A 21,953-nucleotide genomic window follows, 5' to 3' on the forward strand; every position below is an offset into this window, starting at 1 on the left:
CCAACCTTGATTCCCATACCAAATATGAACATTGTAGCTATATCCGCTCAAAATATACAATTGGTACCAAATTTAGTAACTTTTCGTACACTTATAGGTCGAATTTCCAAAAACCCTTTTGTACTTCTTTCTAACTCTCCATCAGTTACTCTCATTCCAAATTTAAGAATTCTAGCTCTTCCCGTTTGCCTAATACAAAGGGTACCATATTTAGGACCTTTTAGTACTTTTCGTACCCTTCTAGGTCGAATTTCCAAAAACCCAGCCTTATCTCACCCCTACACACCGACAGCAACCCACAGTCAAAATTTCAGCTTTATAGCTTCAGCGGTTTCGTCTGGGCGATGATATGTCAGTCACTCAGTAACTCAGTCACTCACTCACTCACTAAGCTCTTTTATATATAGCATTTCCAAATTAAATGAAACCTTTTCCAAATTGAATGAAACTTTTTCCAAATTGAATGAAACCTTTTCCAAATTAAATGAAACCTTTTCCAAATTAAATGAAACCTTTTCCAAATCAAATGAAACCTTTTCCAAATCAAATGAAACCTTTTCCAAATTGAATGAAACCTTTATTTTTATTAAAAGAAAAAAAGCCAGAATATTTTGAAAAGAGAAAGAAATAAAAAATTATAAGGGTTTTCAACGATTTTTTACTTAAATTCTAATCTAAAGTAATGACATAAAAGTGTACCTCCTTGCATGTTTTGCTTCCTTGAACCTGAACAGTTCATAATTTTTGGGCATCAATTAAGGTTATAGCGAAATAATCCTAGAGAGAATTAAGGTTTACAAAATTCCTAATAACACTGTGACACAAAATGGAGGTGAAAATCTGGGGCAGATATAATTCCTTTTGGGAATGAAAGCTCTTTGTGAGTATATTAAGAATCCCGAGGGACACATCAGCCGTGAGTCGAACATCCGAGTTGTGGCCTGATTAAGTTTCTGCTGAAGACCATGAAAGGCATCTGAAATTAACGTTATATCTTTGTTAACTGTTGTTTAACTTATTTATGAGATGACTTTTCTTCACTCAAATCGAATGAGGATTATTTTCGTAGGGCATTTCGACCTTCTAACTCCCTTCCTTCAATGTCCTTTTTGTCCCTTATTTTAAGAAGCGCTACTTATTTTAAGAAGCGCTGATGACGTTTTTCAGCTTCAAATGCAGACAATAGATCGTAGTATCGTTGACGTGATGAGCATAGTAACCAACAGCTCAATAAACAGGACTGCTCAAATTATGTAATGAGTATGTCATTGAAAATTTCACAAGCAGCAACTCGTGAACCACTTCATTATGTAATACAATTAGCCCCTGTTATTATTAGTAATTTTTAACCCTTAATTCTCTCTTTAGCATTATTTCGCTATAACCTTAATTGATGCCCAAAACTTATGAAATGTTTAAGTTCAAGGATGCAAAACATTCAGGGAGGTACACTTTTATGTCATTACTAAGGATTAGAATTTAAGTAAAAAATCGTTGCAAACCCACATAATTTTTTATTTCTTTCTCTTTCCAAAATAGTCTGGATTTTTTCTTTTTATAAAAATAAAGGTTTCATTCAATTTGGAAAAGGTTTCATTTGATTTGGAAAAGGTTTCATTTGATTTGGAAAAGGTTTCATTTAATTTGGAAAAGGTTTCATTTAATTTGGAAAAGGTTTCATTCAATTTGGAAAAGGTTTCATTCAATTTGGAAAAGGTTTCATTCAATTTGGAAAAGGTTTCATTTAATTTGGAAATGCTATATATAGATTATCTTCAATGTACTAATTGGTAGTTCCTAGGCAGCTACGTCATAGAGATGTTCGGCTGCCTTTTCATTCAGACCAATGGTGTAGATCAGACAAATTGTAAAGGACATCGCTTCCTTCATCCACCGAACAGGGGGTAATCCTTTATATTCTTTACGCCTAACTATTGAACTTCTTGTAAGCACAATAATGACATACGACAGAGATAATCTGTATTAAAGCATCACAACATTCACACCAGTTGATAATATGAACGGTTAGTATTTTTTAATGTTATAAGGGTCTTAACTGATTGTGACTGTAGAGTGCATTCTACTTACATTCGTCATTCTTCCTGTTTCAATTTGATTTTTTGCATTACATTGTCTAAGTTCCAGAAGTTGTTGAAACTATCATAGATAAGAGGTGGGACGTGCTTTTTTCGGTTACTGTCACTGCGCAAGTTAGATTGCAATGCGAAAGCATGTCAATCTTTTGGATTTTGAAAACAAATATAATTATAATTGCAGCAAAACAAAAACAAGGTTTACAACTTAAAAATCAAAATGATAGGTTCAAGGAGTACACATTGGTGTAGGAGTGATTTAGTTATTGTTGAGTTTTACAAGGAATCACAATTGATTTTGAAATAATATTCAACGTTTTACATATTTTTTATTGTTTATTATTGCAGTCGCGTTCGCAAACAGCTGTACATTTGGTATCCAGTCGGCAAACAGGAACTGCAACAAACATTTTACGAGCTCTATTGGCAGCAGCTGGAAAAGATATACGACTCAAAGCAGACGGCGTAAGTAAATGTATTCTTAGATGAATTTTAAAAGAGATTTGTAATCTGAAACGTAAGTATATTCATTCTTAGATAGATTCTAAAGTACATATTTAGACTACAAAAACCCTAGTTGTGTTTTGTCCTGCCAGATCCAGTTCGGATTTTATGGCCTCATCTAAATCGGGCTAAATCTACACTTTTTTGCATTTATCAGGTCTTTATCTCAGAAACGAATAGGGATTTGGCCGTGCTGTCTTTAGCAATATTGTAGCCCTAAACTAGTAGAACTTATCATTTGAAGAAACCACATAAGAAAAACTCCATCTAGGGCTTCAAAATCTATAAAATATAGAAAATTTTGCATAATTGCTGAAATTCTGGTCAGTATCGGCTAAACTATTGGGAGTTGAACCAAGTAACCTCTTTCAAAAATCTTCCAAATAAAGTTCTCAACAATTCTTTAGAACATTCTGAAACTCTAAAACGCTTACTTCATGTTGTTTCAGCGGTATTTTGCATCATATCTTTTACAACACGTATTTCAAACACAGTTCACACCAACAGTTTATTCTCGCATTTCGGATTTCACTACTTTATTGACATTTTTAGTAAATCGTCGTTGAAAAATGTACTGAAAACAACGGGATAGAGGCATTTTACAACAATGACATGTTCTGAAGAGTTGTGTATTACATTCCAGGGAATATTTTTCCAAAAGAAAATATTCAGATAAAATTAACGGTTTTAGAGATACGGTGCGAAATGTATAAAAATTGTGGTATTTTTGCATATATTTTGAAATTTGAGGCAATAAATGTAGTTTTTCGAGTTCATTATTTCTTCAAATATTATATTCTTGTCCTTATCTACAAATTTGCTTCAGAGGTTAGAAGAAGATTCGCATTGGTTTCAGAGATATAACCCCGAATTTCTTTAAAAACTCAATATTTAACCATGTTTAGATGGGGCCATAAAATCCGAGCTGGATCTGACACAACAAAACCCAACTAGGGTTTCTTGTCGTTTGGGTCTGTACTTTCAAAAAATCCTCAGTTCGAATTGTTTGCACAAGGTCACCTTAAAAATGTTGCACAGTGTAATCAGAGCTCACGCAAAAGTATAACATATAATTTATTAATATAAACTTTGGTTGTCCTAAAATTTGTCGGATTTAAAATTGCATTTAAGCCAGTTCAATTACCAAAAAAAATATTAGAATATTTACATATTTGAATTTTACTAGACAAAGAAAAATCAAATGAGAGCGAGAAATTGATTGGAAGAGTAGGACTGTAGTCGTGCCAAGCGGTGCCAACGTAAACATAAACATTTCCAGTTTGACATAAAACTAAGGCAAACAACCCTTCTTCATTCGGGTTCATAGACAACAATGCCGCCAATACCCGTAGACACAACAACCGTTCATTACCAATGAACGAGTAGACAGACAGCAAAACAATAGGCTAATAGAAAAATAGATAGAAAAAGGAAAACTGTAAATTGCCCCAAAAACACCTATACACTCACATACTGTCTAATATATGCTTAACCCTTTGCCAAACCAGAATAGTAGATAAATTTATTCGATGATTTACTTTAATTATTTTATAGCGGGGGGTGCTTACGAATAATAATGCTGGATTTATGAGCGATTTAGTTTATTGTGTATTTATCGCTTTCTACAGAATGTTTCGACTTCAGAAACGTATGTATAACTTTGTATTACTTTTAAGGTAATGCAAGTTAATTTCAGTTGTTAAATTTTTAAATTGATTTACTTTGTTGAATAATGTGTGTTTGAAATAATGTGAGAACTTGAAAATTCTGAAAGGCGAGTGGTACAGTTCTATGTAGGCTATATAAAAACCTGAACCTCTACCGACTATTCTAAACACCACATTTAAGTCACTTCAGTAGGAATTGCGGCTAAAACTTTGAAAATTCCGGTCCGGTTCGTTCCATCAAAATACGAACGAAAATTACCAATTTTCAATACCAAACATCCTACGAGTAATAGACAATTTTCTACAATATTATGAAGCTCTAAGTTAATTATTGCATGCTGTTGACTTATTTTTTATGCTGAATTACCGTCAATTCAAAAATCTACAGATATCTATACTAGACAGATAAATATGTAAATGGATTACTAATCTTTTCACGGACAATCTAAACAACGGGCCAGAAACGTGAACCCGGGTCAGCTAGTAAAGGTATAAATGTATAAAAAGATTTTCTTCATAATGGCATTTTGATTTGCTCAGGGTCACATTCAGATTTTATTGTGCATAGTTCCTTATGGTCGGCCATGTCGACTATAGTCTTTGCTTACTTCTTATTTTTTAAAACAACGTTTTTCTCTTCCCTTCATAGAGAGGAAAAATACCCCTGCTTTTATCTGTGGAGGCTGGAAATCAGTCGATGGTTCGAGAATTGTTATCGGCACAAACAGCAGAACAACTGAAGGTAAGAATATTTAATTAATATTTTTCGTTTTTTTTTTTTATTTTGTAGTCAGAATACTCTACTCAAAGATCAGATCAGAATCAGATTTTCCATTGTCACGGTGACTTTCTCAACGCTCTTTATTTTTAGAATTATTTGGATATATTAATGGAAAAACTTTAACTTTAATTGACAAATTGAGTTTATAAAGAAAACGCTTTTTTGTTTAAAATTATTAATTTTAAATATTTAGAATTATGGTTATGTTTTATTTCCACGAATTATAAACCTGTTACCTTAACTAATATCCCATTAACAGGAATTTAGATGATTAATTTGAGGTGTAAATACTTGCTATCGTCACCATAAATGCCCGAAGACGTAACCCACAATATCAAAACTTTACAGGAAAAGAAAAAAACGTCATAAAATGAAAAACTGTTTTATAGAATATCAATCTTATGATGGCGAGTATTTGGAGTATTATCAATCATGTACGAAGGGAATACGCAATGAAACTAAAACCGCGAAAACGCTTGGTTTGGGATCCGTCATTACAACAACATCTGCAATTTTATCCCATTTTCAGAAAAGCCATTTCTTAAATAGGATCCTAATTTTTTAACGTAGAAGCTTGAAATTGTGCCAGAGCATGTATTTTAGCTTTATGTATCAGATTCCATCAAAAAACGAATTTCGATTTTCATGTGGGTTCCGTCATCGGGCATTTATGGTGACGATATATACATGTTTCGTTCCAATACATAATAACTTCAACTGTGAATATTAAAAAAACTGTAATCCCATAGTTTAGCAATGCAAATTGAATGCAGGTGATATAGAAAATTCATTTCAAACATACCTAAACTCAAGGTTTTTCTTCTTCATTAGCAACTACGTTCACATGTTTGTGTAAGTGTTTGCAGTGGTGTTCGTTCTTCGTTTTATTATACTCACATTAAATAATTAAGTTTTACTTAACACAACGTGTTAAATTATCAATGACAGGGCTCTACTTATTTCAATACCCACCCATACACTCATGATAGTGAAGAGTTATTACCAACAGCAATTTTTCTCAACGGATGTGGTGAATATGACACACTCGTTCATTCGCCCGAATCAAACGTGCAAAATGTAATTTTCCACCTGCGAACTTTTAATACGACATAACAATTGCAAAAGAAGCGTCTACGAATGATTTTGCGTGTTGTGGCAATTTAGCAAATTTCAACTTCATGACAATATCATCAACGTGAGTACACTGGGAGAAATAAATACATATTAAGTTATTTAAAGTGGGATGCGTTAATGGCACACATGACATGCGTAGCCTACATACAATTCAAACTTTTCGTACTTTTTCTACAATCGGCCAATGCACACATGTGTCCTTTTCATCTGAAATTGTACACTTCAGTCTAACTTGAAACGTCGTTATGGAAGGACCATACGAAGGAAAATTACGTCTGGATTTTTTAGAGTGCTATCGCAACAATCCTGAGCTTTTGAAGAAAGCGTGTAGTGTAAGTAGACCAAAAGTGAACTCACATGACAAACAAATAAATGACCAAAAATGTCTTGTCACTAAGTGTCTAGAATGACGTGATTGTAAAAACACGAGTGATTCGTATTTTTGGGTACTATTCTTTTTTTTGTTCCATAAAACTAAGGAGTGTTAAGTTAAACGGGAGAAAAACATGTTTGTGTTTATGTAGTTATCACATCATCCCAAGAATGAATTAACGAGGAGTGGCACGAAGACACATTCTTATCGTTGTTGCTTGCAAAATACGTTGCTCATTTACATCTTCATGCAATTATGGCTAGTAAAAACTACAGAGTTACCAATTTAGTTGGCAAAATGTTCGTGTATATCAGCCTTCACATATGCTATACGAGCATAACATTTGTTTAACAGGTACTGAATTAATAACAAATATAACGTAATGATCTATAATTACGCCTAATTGAATTTAATATAATTCTATAAATGTCCGAATTACCCAGAAGAACCATTTATATTCAATAATTTTAAATAATTCTAAGCGTCGAAAGAAATTTCGAAAAAAGGTTTAACTTGAATGTTTGATGATACCTGTGATATTTTTTATTGTAGATGTACTTAATATGAATATAGTTTTTCGAAAAAAAAAACATTCTCTTATCCAAGTCGCTTTGTTTTTGTCGGTGTATCTTAAACATGAAGCACATCACGCAACTTAGCATTAAGAATTTGAAAGAACGTAAGCAACAACTTACACTCCACTATAATACAAACATATGTACATATGTATATCTGACACGTGTATATATGTTAGCATCTGTTTTCGGGATTCCCTATATATGTAACCAATTTATTATTGTTTGCGAATTTTCACAAACACAGACATGTCGAAATAATTAAACTTTATCGAAATGATTTGTTTTATACGGTCTTCCACCGGTTGCTGGATATGTCGAAGCTCATATGCCGGCTGAATCGTTAAGTTTGCCAAGTAACTTTTGCTGTTGATAAACAAATAGGCTAGAAACTTTGCTCAAGTTGTACACATCATTTGGCCTGCACGCACGGCCTCAATTACAATTGGCCTTTAGAGTGCAACATCGTGGAAGGGGTGGTTCGGCATGGTGCAGAAATTGTTCTTGTTGCGCTCAGTCAGTTAATGTGCAACATGCGCTCCTCTAACTGATTTGCATCTGGCCCACATTAACTTTGACCTTCAGCATAAATTTGTGCAATTTTGTTTTCTTCGTCTTCGAATAGCATGTGGTGGCATGCCACAATCTTGACATTATATCTCAAATATTTAATTTGGTTCACAGGCAACTGCTGCTAATGGGGATACGGCCTTACATTTGGCTGCCAGACGGCGGGACGTCGATATGGTGCGCATTTTGGTCGATTATGGCACCAATGTTGATACACAAAATGGTGAAGGTCAAACACCACTGCACATTGCAGCTGCTGAAGGTGATGAAGCTTTGTTGAAGTATTTTTATGGTGTGAGAGCTTCGGCCTCCATAGCTGATAATCAAGGTTAGTTAGTAGAAGTGACCATAGATAAAACCCCTACTATTGCATTCATCTTTTTTGGTTCATTTCTAGATCGAACACCAATGCACTTGGCTGCGGAAAATGGACATGCCCATGTCATAGAGATATTGGCGGACAAATTCAAGGCTAGCATATTCGAACGTACCAAGGATGGCAGTACCCTCATGCACATTGCTTCTTTAAATGGTCATGCCGAGTGTGCTACAATGTTGTTCAAGAAAGGTGTCTATCTGCATATGCCAAATAAGGATGGGGCCCGGAGTATTCACACGGCTGCAGCCTACGGTCATACTGGCATTATAAACACCTTGCTCCAGAAGGGAGAGAAAGTCGATGTTACAACTAATGTGGGTATCGTAAATGTTTTTCTCAATGAATTGTAACGAACTTTTGCTCCCTCATTTAGGATAATTACACAGCTTTGCATATTGCTGTGGAGTCAGCAAAACCGGCGGTTGTTGAAACTCTTTTGGGGTTTGGTGCCGATGTTCATGTCCGCGGTGGCAAAATGAATGAAACTCCGCTGCACATAGCCGCAAGAGTTAAGGATGGTGATCGGTGTGCTTTAATGCTCCTTAAGTCCGGTGCTAGTCCCAATTTAACTACCGATGATGGCCTGACGCCGGTGCATGTTGCCGCCCGTCATGGCAATCTGGCCACGCTGATGCTACTCCTCGAAGATGATGGCGATCCCCTCTACAAGTCCAATGTAAGTATCTCAAATTGCAGTTGTCATCTGGTATCGGTTGACGAATGTGACTACTTTCAGACCGGTGAAACACCTCTTCATATGGCCTGCCGTTCTTGTCATCCTGAGATTGTAAAACATTTAATAAATATGTGCAAGGAGAAACATGGACCAGACAAAGCCACTACCTACATTAACTCCGTAAATGATGATGGGGCCACGGCTTTACACTACACTTGCCAAATTACAAAAGAGGAGGTGAAAATTCCCGAATCTGATAAGGAAATAGTTAGGATGTTATTGGAGAATGGAGCCGACGTTTCGCTTCAAACAAAAAATGCCTTGGAGACAGCATTCCACTATTGTGCAATGGCAGGAAACAATGATGTGCTGATGGAAATGATAGCCCACATGAATCCCACTGAAATCCAAAAGGCCATGAATCGTCAGTCTTCTGTGGGTTGGACTCCTCTGCTGATAGCCTGTCACCGAGGCCACATGGAACTGGTCAACAACCTTTTAGCGAATCATGCCAGAGTTGATGTGTTCGATATTGAAGGTCGATCAGCACTGCATTTGGCTGCTGAGCGGGGCTACCTGCACGTGTGCGATGCTCTGCTAACCAACAAGGCCTTCATCAATTCCAAGTCACGCGTTGGTCGCACGGCGTTACATCTGGCCGCGATGAACGGTTTCACGCATCTCGTGAAGTTCCTCATAAAGGATCACAATGCCGTCATCGATATTTTGACATTACGTAAACAGACGCCACTTCATCTTGCTGCGGCCAGCGGCCAGATGGAGGTATGTCAGCTTCTACTCGAGTTGGGAGCTAACATAGACGCGACCGACGATCTGGGACAAAAGCCGATACATGTCGCTGCACAGAACAACTACTCAGAAGTGGCCAAATTATTCCTGCAACAGCATCCATCGCTGGTGAATGCGACCAGCAAGGACGGAAACACTTGTGCGCACATCGCAGCCATGCAGGGTTCAGTGAAAGTAATCGAAGAACTAATGAAATTCGATCGATCTGGCGTGATATCTGCTAGAAACAAATTGACTGATGCCACGCCGCTACAACTGGCTGCCGAAGGAGGTCACGCAGATGTGGTGAAAGCTTTGGTAAGAGCAGGGGCCTCGTGTACCGAGGAGAATAAGGCTGGGTTTACGGCAGTACATCTCGCTGCACAGAATGGGCATGGTCAGGTATTGGATGTACTAAAGAGCACGAACTCTTTGAGGATCACCAGCAAGAAATTGGGACTGACACCGTTGCATGTGGCCGCCTACTATGGACAAGCGGATACAGTGCGAGAATTGCTGACTAGTGTGCCGGCCACAGTGAAATCCGAAACACCTACGGGACAAAGTCTTTTCGGTGAATTAGGCACGGAATCAGGAATGACACCGTTACATTTGGCTGCCTTCTCGGGAAATGAAAATGTAGTCCGTCTTCTGCTGAATTCAGCAGGTGTACAAGTGGATGCAGCCTCAACGGAAAACGTAAGTGTTGCTCATCGACTTACCACGCCCCTTTTAAGACCATCTTTCCACACAGGGCTATAATCCACTTCATTTGGCTTGCTTCGGAGGTCACATGTCAGTGGTTGGTTTGCTTCTGAGTCGTTCCGCAGAACTCCTTCAGTCGACGGATCGTCATGGCCGCACGGGTCTGCACATAGCTGCCATGTATGGTCATTTTCAAATGGTGGAGATTCTGTTAGGCCAAGGCGCAGAAATAAATGCAACTGACAAGAATGGTTGGACGCCACTGCATTGTGCCTCCAAAGCCGGTCACTTGGAAGTGGTCAAACTTCTTTGTGAGGCTGGAGCATCACCGAAATCAGAAACCAATTACGGATGTGCACCGATATGGTTTGCTGCTTCCGAGGGTCACAATGATGTGTTGCGTTATCTGTTGAATAAAGAACATGACACATATGGCCTAATGGAGGATAAACGATTTGTCTACAATCTAATGGTTGTATCCAAGAATAACAACAACAAGCCGATACAGGAATTTGTTCTTGTGGCCCCCGCACCGGTAGATACTGCAGCTAAGCTATCAAATATCTATATCAACTTATCGACAAAGGTACGTTCATGGAAGCAGAAAATACATGGAACACAATAAATTCTGTTTTTTTTTCTTATAGGAAAAAGAACGAGCTAAGGATCTCGTGGCAGCCGGTAAACAATGCGAAACTATGGCCACCGAACTATTAGCCTTGGCAGCAGGCTCCGATTCGGCGGGGAAAATTCTACAGGCAACTGATAAAAGAAATGTGGAATTTCTCGACGTATTAATAGAGAATGAACAGAAGGAAGTCATTGCCCATACCGTGGTCCAAAGATACCTGCAGGTAATTTGGAATTTCTTATGAACACACAGTGTTTCACATGACTGTTCAATAATTGCAGGAACTTTGGCGGGGCTCACTAACTTGGGCATCGTGGAAAATTCTACTTCTCTTGGTTGCCTTTATTGTGTGTCCGCCCGTTTGGATTGGTTTCACCTTTCCCATGGGTCACAAATTCAACAAAGTGCCTATAATAAAATTCATGTCTTACCTCACCTCCCACATCTTCCTAATGATCCATCTCAGTATTGTTGGCATTACGCCCATCTATCCGGTGCTACGTCTGAGTTTGGTCCCCTACTGGTACGAAATAGGTTTGCTCATTTGGTTGAGTGGCTTACTTTTGTTCGAGTTGACAAATCCATCTGACAAATCTGGATTGGGATCAATCAAGCTGCTTGTACTGCTGCTAGGCATGGCCGGCGTTGGCGTTCATGTGGCGGCATTCTGCTTCGTTTCCAAGGAATACTGGCCGACACTCATCTATTGCCGAAATCAATGTTTTGCCTTGGCTTTCCTGTGTGCCTGTGTACAAATTCTGGACTTTCTCTCGTTTCATCATCTTTTCGGTCCATGGGCGATTATTATTGGTGATCTGTTAAAAGATTTGGCAAGATTTCTTGCCGTATTGGCAATTTTCGTATTTGGCTTTTCCATGCATATTGTGGCTTTAAATCAATCGTTTGCAAATTTTACGCCAGAAGAGTTGCGTTCGTTTGAGAAGCGTAACCGTAATCGTGGTTATTTTAGCGATGGTAAGTTGTCATGTTTAAAATAATAATTGAATGTTTTCTTTTGTTGTTGTCGCAGTACAAACGGATCTATGTATGTTAAATATTATTTAATATGATTTTGATTATTTATGTATGTATACATGCATATGTGTGCATGTCGCTGTTGATGTTGAAATCAATGGCGATATTGATAAGTATCTATCGATATCGTGGTTAAAAGAACAATTACAGACCCTTGAAGGTCTTTCAATCAATTTTTATTTGGTATTCATTTATAGTAGGGGAAGGTTATAAGGATGAAATAATAAACCACAATTAATTGTCTTACTAAAGACGATATTACAGATGAAGCAATTCAAATTAAATATTGTACTGAATTCTAAAATATTAACATTTAAATACTAAATACATATTTCAGACAAAGTTCTGGTAAAGTAGGCAATTAATTTTGATAAAAATCATCAACTGAAGGATGGTGTAATTTCGATATTGTTATGATGTTATTAGTGTATTTATAAAATTTCGTGAAAATGATTGCAAATTTCGCAACAACTCTCCCCGCTCTAAATGAATGCCTAATGAAATAATTAAGGTGACCAAGACAACACATCCTCATATAAATGTATTTAATCTTTTTCAAACCCTTTATTCATCGGTTTAGATGATATGCCAACTCCTCGTCCACCACCACCAGAGAACTACGTGGATTCTAGTCGTAGTATGTTAAGCGAATTTCGGCGCAAGCATAAAGATGATCGTAAGTTCGCCATAGTGGTTGGTCACTGTGCCTCTTTTTCAATGTCCTCAATGTGAATGATTTTTAAAAGCCTTCAATGTTGTGTGTTTATGTGTAATCAATCTTTTATTTTACAGTTGTGTATCTTAACAACATTTCCACTTCTATAAGCTCCAAAATTGGCTGGATTTATTCCGAAAGAAGCTTGCTAAGGGCCTTTTGTGGGCTATGGCATGTTGGCTCCCCAGTTAATTTGTGCGACTATTAAGTGTTCTCTTTCTTTTTTTTTTGGTTTTTGGTTTGACATTGTGTGCAACCCTTGATGTTGTGGAAAAGTGTTATATAATCCATAATTATAATTATTACTTACACGTCTTGATTTTTGTTTCTTTTAGTAGGAATCGGTATTAAACTATAATGGTTTGCAATCATTTAACAACATTTCAAGTTATTTTTCATTATTTTTGGCGCACTTTGAGAAATTTTTAAATTAATCAGGGACAATGTCGATTCGCTTCAATTATACAAATAGTATTTTAAAAACCATACTAAGCTGTAAATGGTGCTATTAAAAAAGAGTTATCTTAGCATGAAAAAAATAATAAGAATGTGAAAAAATGACTATTCTTTTGAAGAGTGCTTAAAGATTAGATGACAGGGCCGCCATTCAATGTAATTATTACATTTATTTATAAAAAATCAAAATCCAATTAATGCTGTAATTATGTCAAAATTTAAATGTGCCATTTGTTTGTATATATGCACCTCAGATGGCTTAAGACGCGAACTATTTACATAAAATTCATTATAAATGGAATATTCAATTTGTTCCAACTAAAAACAGTATTTCGAGTAATATTTTGTCTGTAATTTGAATTCTCTATTTGAAATTTGAGTTCTAACCTTCTTACCTTACCCATTTGAATTTTTCGTTATTCCAATTAATTGTTGTATTATTTTCAATGAAAAAATTGAAGAAAATAACCTTGGAGTAGCTATGATGTAATAAAGAAATTTCTAAAAAATGCCAGAGAGTAATTGTAATCAAAATAATTAGATCTCCAATATGTATACTAGGGTTATGACTTTTTGACATTTTTTCTCAAAAATGATTTCCTGTAGTAGGGATGAATGAACTTTTGCCTAATAATCACTACGCTATCGTTTATTTCATTGAAATATAAAAAAAGTTCACGCACAAATCGATTTTAAAAATATAATTTTTTGAAAAAAATGTTTGAAATGAAAAAATTTTTTTTTTCCAAAATTATTTTTTGTTGCACAAATGAATAAATATAAGCCTACTAATAACTATAATAATGTTTATTTCATTCAAATATTGAAAAAGGCCATGCACAAACCACTTTGAAAAAATTTAAAATTGTTTGTGTGTTTTTTTAAATTATATCTTTAAATAAAAGCGTTTACGACATTTTTATGACTCTCAGAATTGAAGAAAATTAGTGAGAAATAAATGTTATGTCAGTTTAATTATCTCATGTGACTCTAAGGTTTATTTTCAATTGTATATATGCTTACAGTGACTTAAAAAAGTTGTCCATAATTTTGATAAATTCAAATTTTAAAATCATTTTGTGCGTGAGGTTTTTTCACCGAATCACCTTATAATTATGATTTTATGTAATCTTATGGCAAAACTCATCACGCTATGATACAGGGATATGAGGTTGTAAAAAAGTCATAACCCTACATTGTATACCCTATACCACAATGTGATTATGTTTTTGTGGAAACGAGGTAGACCCATAATTTCTTCTAGGCATATACATATGTACATTAGGGATATAACCAAAAAATACCACGCCAGTACCATATGCGGAATATTGTTCTGATAACGAAAACGCGTGTTTTAGTTCGATTCGGTGAAAAAAGTTTCCGCAACGAGTGTGATAACCTTTTGATATTTTTTCTATTAAAAAAATTAATTTGATTTGTTTCAATAAATATTTATAGAAAACAAATAATATTCTCAAAGGCAAAGTCAATAAAAACAGTCTGTAACGTTCGCGAATTCGTTGCAAATGACCACATTTTCTCTTGGCCGATAGGTACAATAAATACAAACATAAATTTCGCGAGTTTATAAAGAAAAACAAAAAATTGCAATATTGTCAAAGGTGCATTAAATGCTATAAAATGTTGCAATTTCATAACAAATTGGTCTAGAATGGTTTGATATTGATTTTAAATTAGATTAAAATTATAAATAAGTTATTACAAAAAGTGTATATGTCATCATGATAAATAAAATTAAGTAATGCATTACTGAACTTAAATGCATTTGGTGCGGAAACTTTTTTCGCGATAGAGAAAAAATGACACCGTATTTCATAGTAGTTTTTCATGCTCTACACGGCTTTGCGGTGGTATTTTTGATATTTTCAAAAATTGCAAAAAAGTTATAACCCTAATGTACATAGAATCACTTTCTGAGTCGATTTATGAATGTCCGTCCGCCCGTTCGCAACGTACAGGTCGCATTTATTGCCCGATTCAGCTGAACATTGGGGAACATCATTTCTTTAGCCAAAGGAAGAACGCTATTGCTTTTGGTGAAAATCGGTTCAGATTTGGATATAGCTCCCATATATATTCGGCCGATTTCACGTATTTACTGCACCAAACACGCTATATACATAGGTTCGATTTTGATGAAATTTGGAATGTGTGACTAAATTCGGCCTAGGCATAAATGTGCCAAATTATATCGAGATTGATTGAGATTTGAATATAGCTCTCATATATATTTTCGGCCGATTTCACGTATTTATTGCACCAAACACGCTAAATCTGTCCAATTTTGATGCAATTTGGAATGTGTGACAGAATTTGGTCTAGTAATAAGTGTACCATACTATATCGAAATCTGTTCAGATTTATATATATTTCCACATATATATTTTAATATTTACAGTGGTGTAGGGTATCATATAGTCGGCACCGCCCGACTTTGATCCTTTCCTTACTGGTTATAACTAAAATTAGTTACATAAATGAAATTGCTTTTAGAGTAGGTATGGTATTTAGGTGGATTATTTGTAATTATAGCTTTGTTCCAGAACAAAAATGGCGCTGAATGACGCTCTCTTTAAAAACTTTTTACACGACAAATTGAACGTGTAAAAAATAGAAACATGTTTGCCGCCTTCTGATTGGCTGGTAGGCCGACTTTGACAGTTGTTCCAGTTTTTTTGACGTTATTTCTATTTTTCCGTTCTAGTACTTTTTGAGTAACTTTGTAAATGTATCTCATTTGTCACAGTTCGCTCTTTTATAACATTTACAATTAAAAAAGTACGGGAACACACATTATATAAATTGACATCAACATTTTAACATGGTTTCACTTTCAAAGAAATAAATAAAAAAATAATAAATAAGTCATGTAAAAAAGTATCAGTCGTATGGATGTACCCCCGCTAAAAATTATTATGTCTGAGACAATTACTATAGAGCTGTAAAAACCCTACGGGCACCAAGTACGGCTGTTACTAATACTACATGCTGTAAAATTTTCGAAACGATTCTAGACAAGCCCTTAAACTGCACATTTGCGAAAAAATTCAAATTACAAAATTATTTAAATATGAAAGAAATATTACGATGCGCAAAGTCCTATCACAACTTTCACTTTCCTATCACAACAATCGTGCCCGCCTGACCCTTTAGTTTGTCAACGAGTTTTTTTGGACTTGTCCACGAAAAAAATTAAAAAAGAGGACTACAATAAGTACTTTCAGTAAAAATTTGCAAACGATTCTCGAACAGCATTTTAATAGCACTTAAGCAAAAAATATTGCGATTTGTAAGAGAGATACCCGAATATGTTTTCTAATAGAGCATTTTGGAACTAGGAAGAACAAAACAAAAATGCATTTGAAAGAAGAAAAGTTCGAGGACAGCGAAGCCACTCCACATTCGATATGTCTGAAGAGCCTTTACCGAAGGCGAAACATGCATGTCACATAGTGGTGGATGTGTGGGTTCGAATCATCGGCTTTCCTTTTTCACTTGCATTATAGATCTTAAAAAAAGCTCGATTAAAAAAATAAAAAATTAATACTAAAAAATGATCTTCGCCTAAAAAAGGCAAAATTTTCAAATAAATAAAATCAGCTGAGCCAGGCTGGGGTTTGAACCCACGTCCTTGAAAAACACAGGAAAAAAATGTTGTCACGGCGTGTTAGCGTTCAGAGCCAAACTCACAACTTTCAAAGGCAGCGCTAAGCGTTTGTCATGAAAGCACAACTAAATGGGAAAATCCTCATTGTTGTCGTAAAAATACAAAACAAAATGCATTTGAAAGAAAGTTCGAGGACAGCGAAGCCACTCCACACCCGATATGTCTGAAGAGCCTTTACCGAAGGCGAAACATGCATGCCACATAGTGGTGGGTGTGTGTGTTCGAATCGTCGGCTTTCCTTTTTCACTTGTATTATAGATCATAAAAAAGCTCGATTAAAAAATTAAGAAATTTTACGATGTTTAAAGTTTCGGAATCATTCATTTTAGTTGGTGTCGACAGGGTAATTTAGAGCCTTTGAGACATAATATCAGGAAGTATCGACTTGCCCCCGAAAAGAATTGCGCCCTCGTTAAAGAGGCGTGAGCATAAATTGAAGCAACAAACATCCGAGAATGTTCCTAAACATACTAAACAGCACTTATGCAAAAAAAATTTGAAATATAGTCCATATTTGAGTATATTATTTGTTATATTTAGTGCGCATTCCAAATATAGAAATGAAAAAAAACGTGTTGTTCCACTGCTCCAAATTGGATTATATTTTACTTTTTAGTATCGTGAACATACAGCAATTAATTTTTCAGCTGAAATATCTGACTTTTTTTATATTATTAACTGTTTATGTATATCGATTTGTTAGAGTGTCTAAAAAAGTTGGTGAAAATAGTGGTGTGGATGGAGCAGAATAATAAATAGAACAATAGACAATAAGCTATTATTGTTTTAAATCGGTTAACAAATGGCTAAGTTATAGCGGTTTATGTCTGAAATACCCCACAAAAAACCTATAAAGGAATTTCTCATAATTTTCAAAATAAATATTAAACAAAACAAAAAAACATTACATTTTTTAAAATTATGAGAAATTCCTTTATAGGTTTTTTGTGGGGTATTTCAGACATAAACCGCTATAACTTAGCCATTTGTTAACCGATTTAAAACAATAATAGCTTATTCAAAAGACATTATTCACCCCTTTAAAAGGAAGAAGGATCAAAAGAAATCCGTTGTGGAAAAAATAAGATATGCCCGTTTAAATTTGAAAATGTAAGAAACCCAGATTTTCACTACTTTTACTGTTATAAAAAAATAATACGAAGTGACCCAAACGAAATAAAGGCATTGTCGTTGTCCATGGATTCCAACACGATAAAATTTTGCATCAAGACACTTAAATATTTTTCGGGTCAAATTTTGTAGCACAATGTCATTTATCGACATTTTCCGAAAAGTTTGCACATTCTTAAGGCCAAAACTGCCTGAAGAAGAGTTCCAATGCTTTTGCGATGTATAAGGGAGTTTTCAATTACTGTCTTGGCTACAATTGTTGTCTTTGTGTTGGATAGAAAATCTCAATGGTTTGGTTGTTATATGCCAAAATATCCAAAAAACGTCAATAAAAACTTAAAGTCAGAATCGGGAGGCTCGATTTTCATCGTAGACATATGGTCCAGTAGACTTTTTTGCTCAGTTCAACCCCAGGAATCCGAAACGCGAAGGGCCCATTAAATTTTCCAAACCGCCCCGGCCTATTCTACACACCATTCATAGATGCCTTCGGAAAACTATGGTGATATCCTAATATCACTCGTACATTACACTGTTCAACATTTTCAAGGTAATTTTTTGCAAACAACTTCAACTGCGGATTTTATGAAAGTACAGACCCAATCGGCAAAACCCCTATTCGGATTTTGTGTTGTTAAATCGGGTTAAGATTTTATGGCTTCATCTAAACTTGGCTAAATATTGACTTTTTAGAGCAAATTGAGGAAATATCTCTGAAATCAATTCGAATCTTTTTTAAACCTCTGAAGCGATTCCAGAAATTGTGTTAAAATGCATATATTTCATCGATTTTGATGCGCTAGATGCAGTTTTTTCTAGTTCTTCTGTTTGATACGTAAGTTCTTCTACTTTAGGGCTACAGTATTGTGAAGACCACGAAGTAAAATTCTTATTACTTTCTGATATAAAGCCCCTATCAGTGGAAAAAAGGGTCGGTCTAGACCAGTTTAGATGAGGCTATAAAATCCAACAACTCGAAACCTAATTAGGGTTTTTGTAGTCTCAGTATGTTCAGAAAATGCCCATTAGAAGTGGTTTGCATTTTCAGTGTTGCACAGTGTTATCGGAATCGGTGTAAACATTATCATAGAACTAATTCTTGGGATACCAGGAATCTTGAAAAAATAAAGTATAAGTCACTATGGAGGTTTCGAATTATGATTAGATTGAATATTTTCTCATTTGGGATGTGCACTATATTGAAAAAAATTTACAAAAATCTAATATTAAATTCATTACTCAAATTACACGGAGGAATGGTGAAGACATTTGTTTTTTTTTTATTTATGCATGTTTGTTGTTATGAGCTGGCAAATATAACACTATTTATTTTTATATAAATCAAGGCACATTATTTATTTTGGTTTAGTTTTATGATCGTCTGCCATTATATTTCAAGTTAATAAATGGCTTCAAAACAGAACTGCTTAATAAATAATTAGCCTTTGTGCTAACCAAAATTGATATTATCGATAATGGCATGATAAACGGTCGATAATGGTAAATGAATGGTATGATAAATATTGATACTAAATTGATAAAGCAGTTCTGTTTTGTTATCATTTATTTATTTTTTTTTTATTTAAACTCAATATCAGTTCGGTATATTAGTAAGTCGAACTTGATTAAATGTCACACACTTTCTGTTTTATTATTTATTTTATTGCATACTCATGGATTACCTTATACAACAACTATTGCATGTTCCGAAACAAAAACATTTATTTTCTCTTATTTTTTTCTGTTTAACTAGATGTGTTATAAAAAAGAAGCATGTTGATGTCGAAACTAAAAAGAAAAGAAACAAAAATTCTATGCATATTTATATGTCTGTCTATGTACAAGAAAAATAAATAACTTATAACAGTAATAATGTCAATTGCGGCTTTTGACGCTTTCCACACATTCAAAAGTGCACATAAAAATAAAACAAAATCCAACAAAGAAAAGCAAAGCCAATGGTACAGCACCGAATGATGTTTCTGCTCCTCAAAGCAAATTTTCGATTGAAATCAAATACATACATTTTTTGATTGTTCCCCCTTCTTTTCGCGACATGTACGCCACTGAATGAAAATTCAAATGCACTTTGAAACGCATTTGATGTGCAGGACCTATGACACCCTTCTTGGCCTTTGAGCGTCTGTTCTTTGCTGTGTTTGGCCAAACGACAACGGTTGACATAAATCCAATGCGCCATCTGAGGCCTGAGTGGACCGAGGTTCTATTTAAACTTGTCTTTGGTATCTATCTACTCGTGTCTGTGGTTGTTCTCATAAATCTGCTGATAGCCATGATGTCGGATACTTATCAACGTATTCAGGTTGGTATTGAAAAACTAATGCAACTTTTTTGTTTGGTATTTTCTATTTCATTGGGTGCGACTACTGCGGATTTCCATCAACTCCATTAATTCGCGCTCGCTGTCATCGTGTTCGTCCATCACTGCCATCGTCATCATTTGAAAACCAACGAACTAATAAAACTTAATGCGACATCGTCACTGTGACACATCGGTTGTTTGTGGATATTTGCGTGGGCGTTGACTACCTTTTTATTTTTGTTCAATGCGATATGATTTCCGTTATCATTATTTTGTCTGTCTCGTGTGTGTGCGTACGCTGTGCTGTGTAACCCTCAATCATCCCTTCCGGTTGGTGTTGGGATGTTGTGCTCGCCACCTCCGTTTGGAAATTGAATGGTATTGGCGAATGGACTCGACATCACAGTGCGCATGCATCCGATTCATTCTTTTGAGTTATTATTCTTTGCCGTGTTTGGTCAAACGACGACCGAACAGACACAAGTTGACAAAATCAATAGTGTAAACGCGCCCACTCAACCCTACTGGGTGGAGTATCTGTTTAAAATAGTGTTCGGTGTCTATATGTTGGTGTCGGTGGTAGTGCTTATTAATCTCCTAATTGCTATGATGTCCGATACTTACCAACGGATACAGGTAGTATTTCTTTTTAAGAACTTTTTTTATTTTTATCGACAAATTCAATCTGACCAAGACCTGAATTCATCTTAATATTTTAACACTTATCTATTGCAAATAACATTTTCTTTCAGATTCGGGGGGCTTTTAATTATCCAGCATGCATACGGGATATTCTTTGAATTTTGTACAATATCAGTTAAGCTAAAAGGCGGGTGACAACATTGCTTTTTGGAAATAATTATGTGGTTTCAATTAGGTGCATTCTGTATGTATTTGTGACGGTTATAGTACAAATAAAAATATCAACTTGGGTTAGATTGTGATATTAGTTAGTAATAATTAAAATATTGGTATAGTTCAGTTTTTTTTTTCAAATAATCGATTTCCCCTACAAAACGACATTAGTTTTATCCATACATTTTTTAAAAACAATTGTTTTTAAAAGGAATGAAGACGATTTCAATATCGCAGTTTTAGATCCTCCACCACATAATGGAGGATCTATAAAGTTGTCATTCCGTAATTCCACCAAATAATCATTTTAGATCCCACATGTTGAACATAACAATAGACACTTTTTCCGAAAACTGAATGTAGTTTTTTATTTACTTTTTGTTGTGACCAATAATGTATGCTTTTTATACTGAAATGTGTTGTTGTTGGGCTTTTTGGTCAGGTATTTTTTAATGAGAATAAAAAACTAAGTTTTATTTCATTTCCACTCGACGTTTCGTTGGTTTTATTCCAACTTTCTCAAGAGTGTTATTTTATTGGCGAAATTCTAGTAACAAAATAAAAAGGGAGATTCTTATTAGACTTTTTTCTGTTAGATATTTCACTTGTTTTAACTTACATTAGATATTTCACATTATTTTAAACTTTTTTCTTATATTAAAAACGGGACTGCACACACTTAAATTAATATAAATAATAGAAAAATAATTGCAAAAATAATTAAAGTTAAAACTAAGCTAATATCACAGAACTGTTACTACTTGATTGCAATGGAATACTGATGTTTTGTCTTGTCTTTATCTTCTTTTGTGTTTACTGATCTGTCAATTCGTTGCTGTATCCTTAAACTTTCTAGTGTGTATCTTCTGTTCT

General features: G+C 35.1%; 1 protein-coding gene across 8 annotated transcripts in view; it reads left to right on the forward strand.

Moving 5' to 3' along the window:
• Positions 1-21,953, forward strand: part of nompC (no mechanoreceptor potential C) — an 84,163-nt gene that overhangs the window by 56,348 nt on the left and 5,862 nt on the right. For 2 of the 8 annotated variants that reach the window (XM_073964960.1, XM_073964959.1), the window contains exons 4-14: positions 2,442-2,558; positions 4,914-5,006; positions 7,812-8,025; positions 8,095-8,390; positions 8,450-8,752; positions 8,813-10,240; positions 10,296-10,832; positions 10,894-11,100; positions 11,159-11,852; positions 12,493-12,588; positions 20,014-20,225. In XM_073964960.1, coding sequence (XP_073821061.1) covers positions 2,442-2,558; positions 4,914-5,006; positions 7,812-8,025; positions 8,095-8,390; positions 8,450-8,752; positions 8,813-10,240; positions 10,296-10,832; positions 10,894-11,100; positions 11,159-11,852; positions 12,493-12,588; positions 20,014-20,225 — 4,197 coding nt within the window. Of the gene's footprint in view, positions 1-2,441; positions 2,559-4,913; positions 5,007-6,381; positions 6,512-7,811; positions 8,026-8,094; positions 8,391-8,449; positions 8,753-8,812; positions 10,241-10,295; positions 10,833-10,893; positions 11,101-11,158; positions 11,853-12,492; positions 12,589-12,704; positions 12,947-20,013; positions 20,226-20,631; positions 20,870-21,953 lie in introns of those variants that run through there. The other 6 variants (XM_073964962.1, XM_073964961.1, XM_073964965.1 and 3 more) reach the window with 5 other exon arrangements.

Source organism: Musca autumnalis, unplaced genomic scaffold (assembly GCF_047663935.1).
Source record: "Musca autumnalis isolate F117 unplaced genomic scaffold, ASM4766393v1 scaffold_2, whole genome shotgun sequence".
Lineage (NCBI taxonomy): Eukaryota > Metazoa > Arthropoda > Insecta > Diptera > Muscidae > Musca > Musca autumnalis.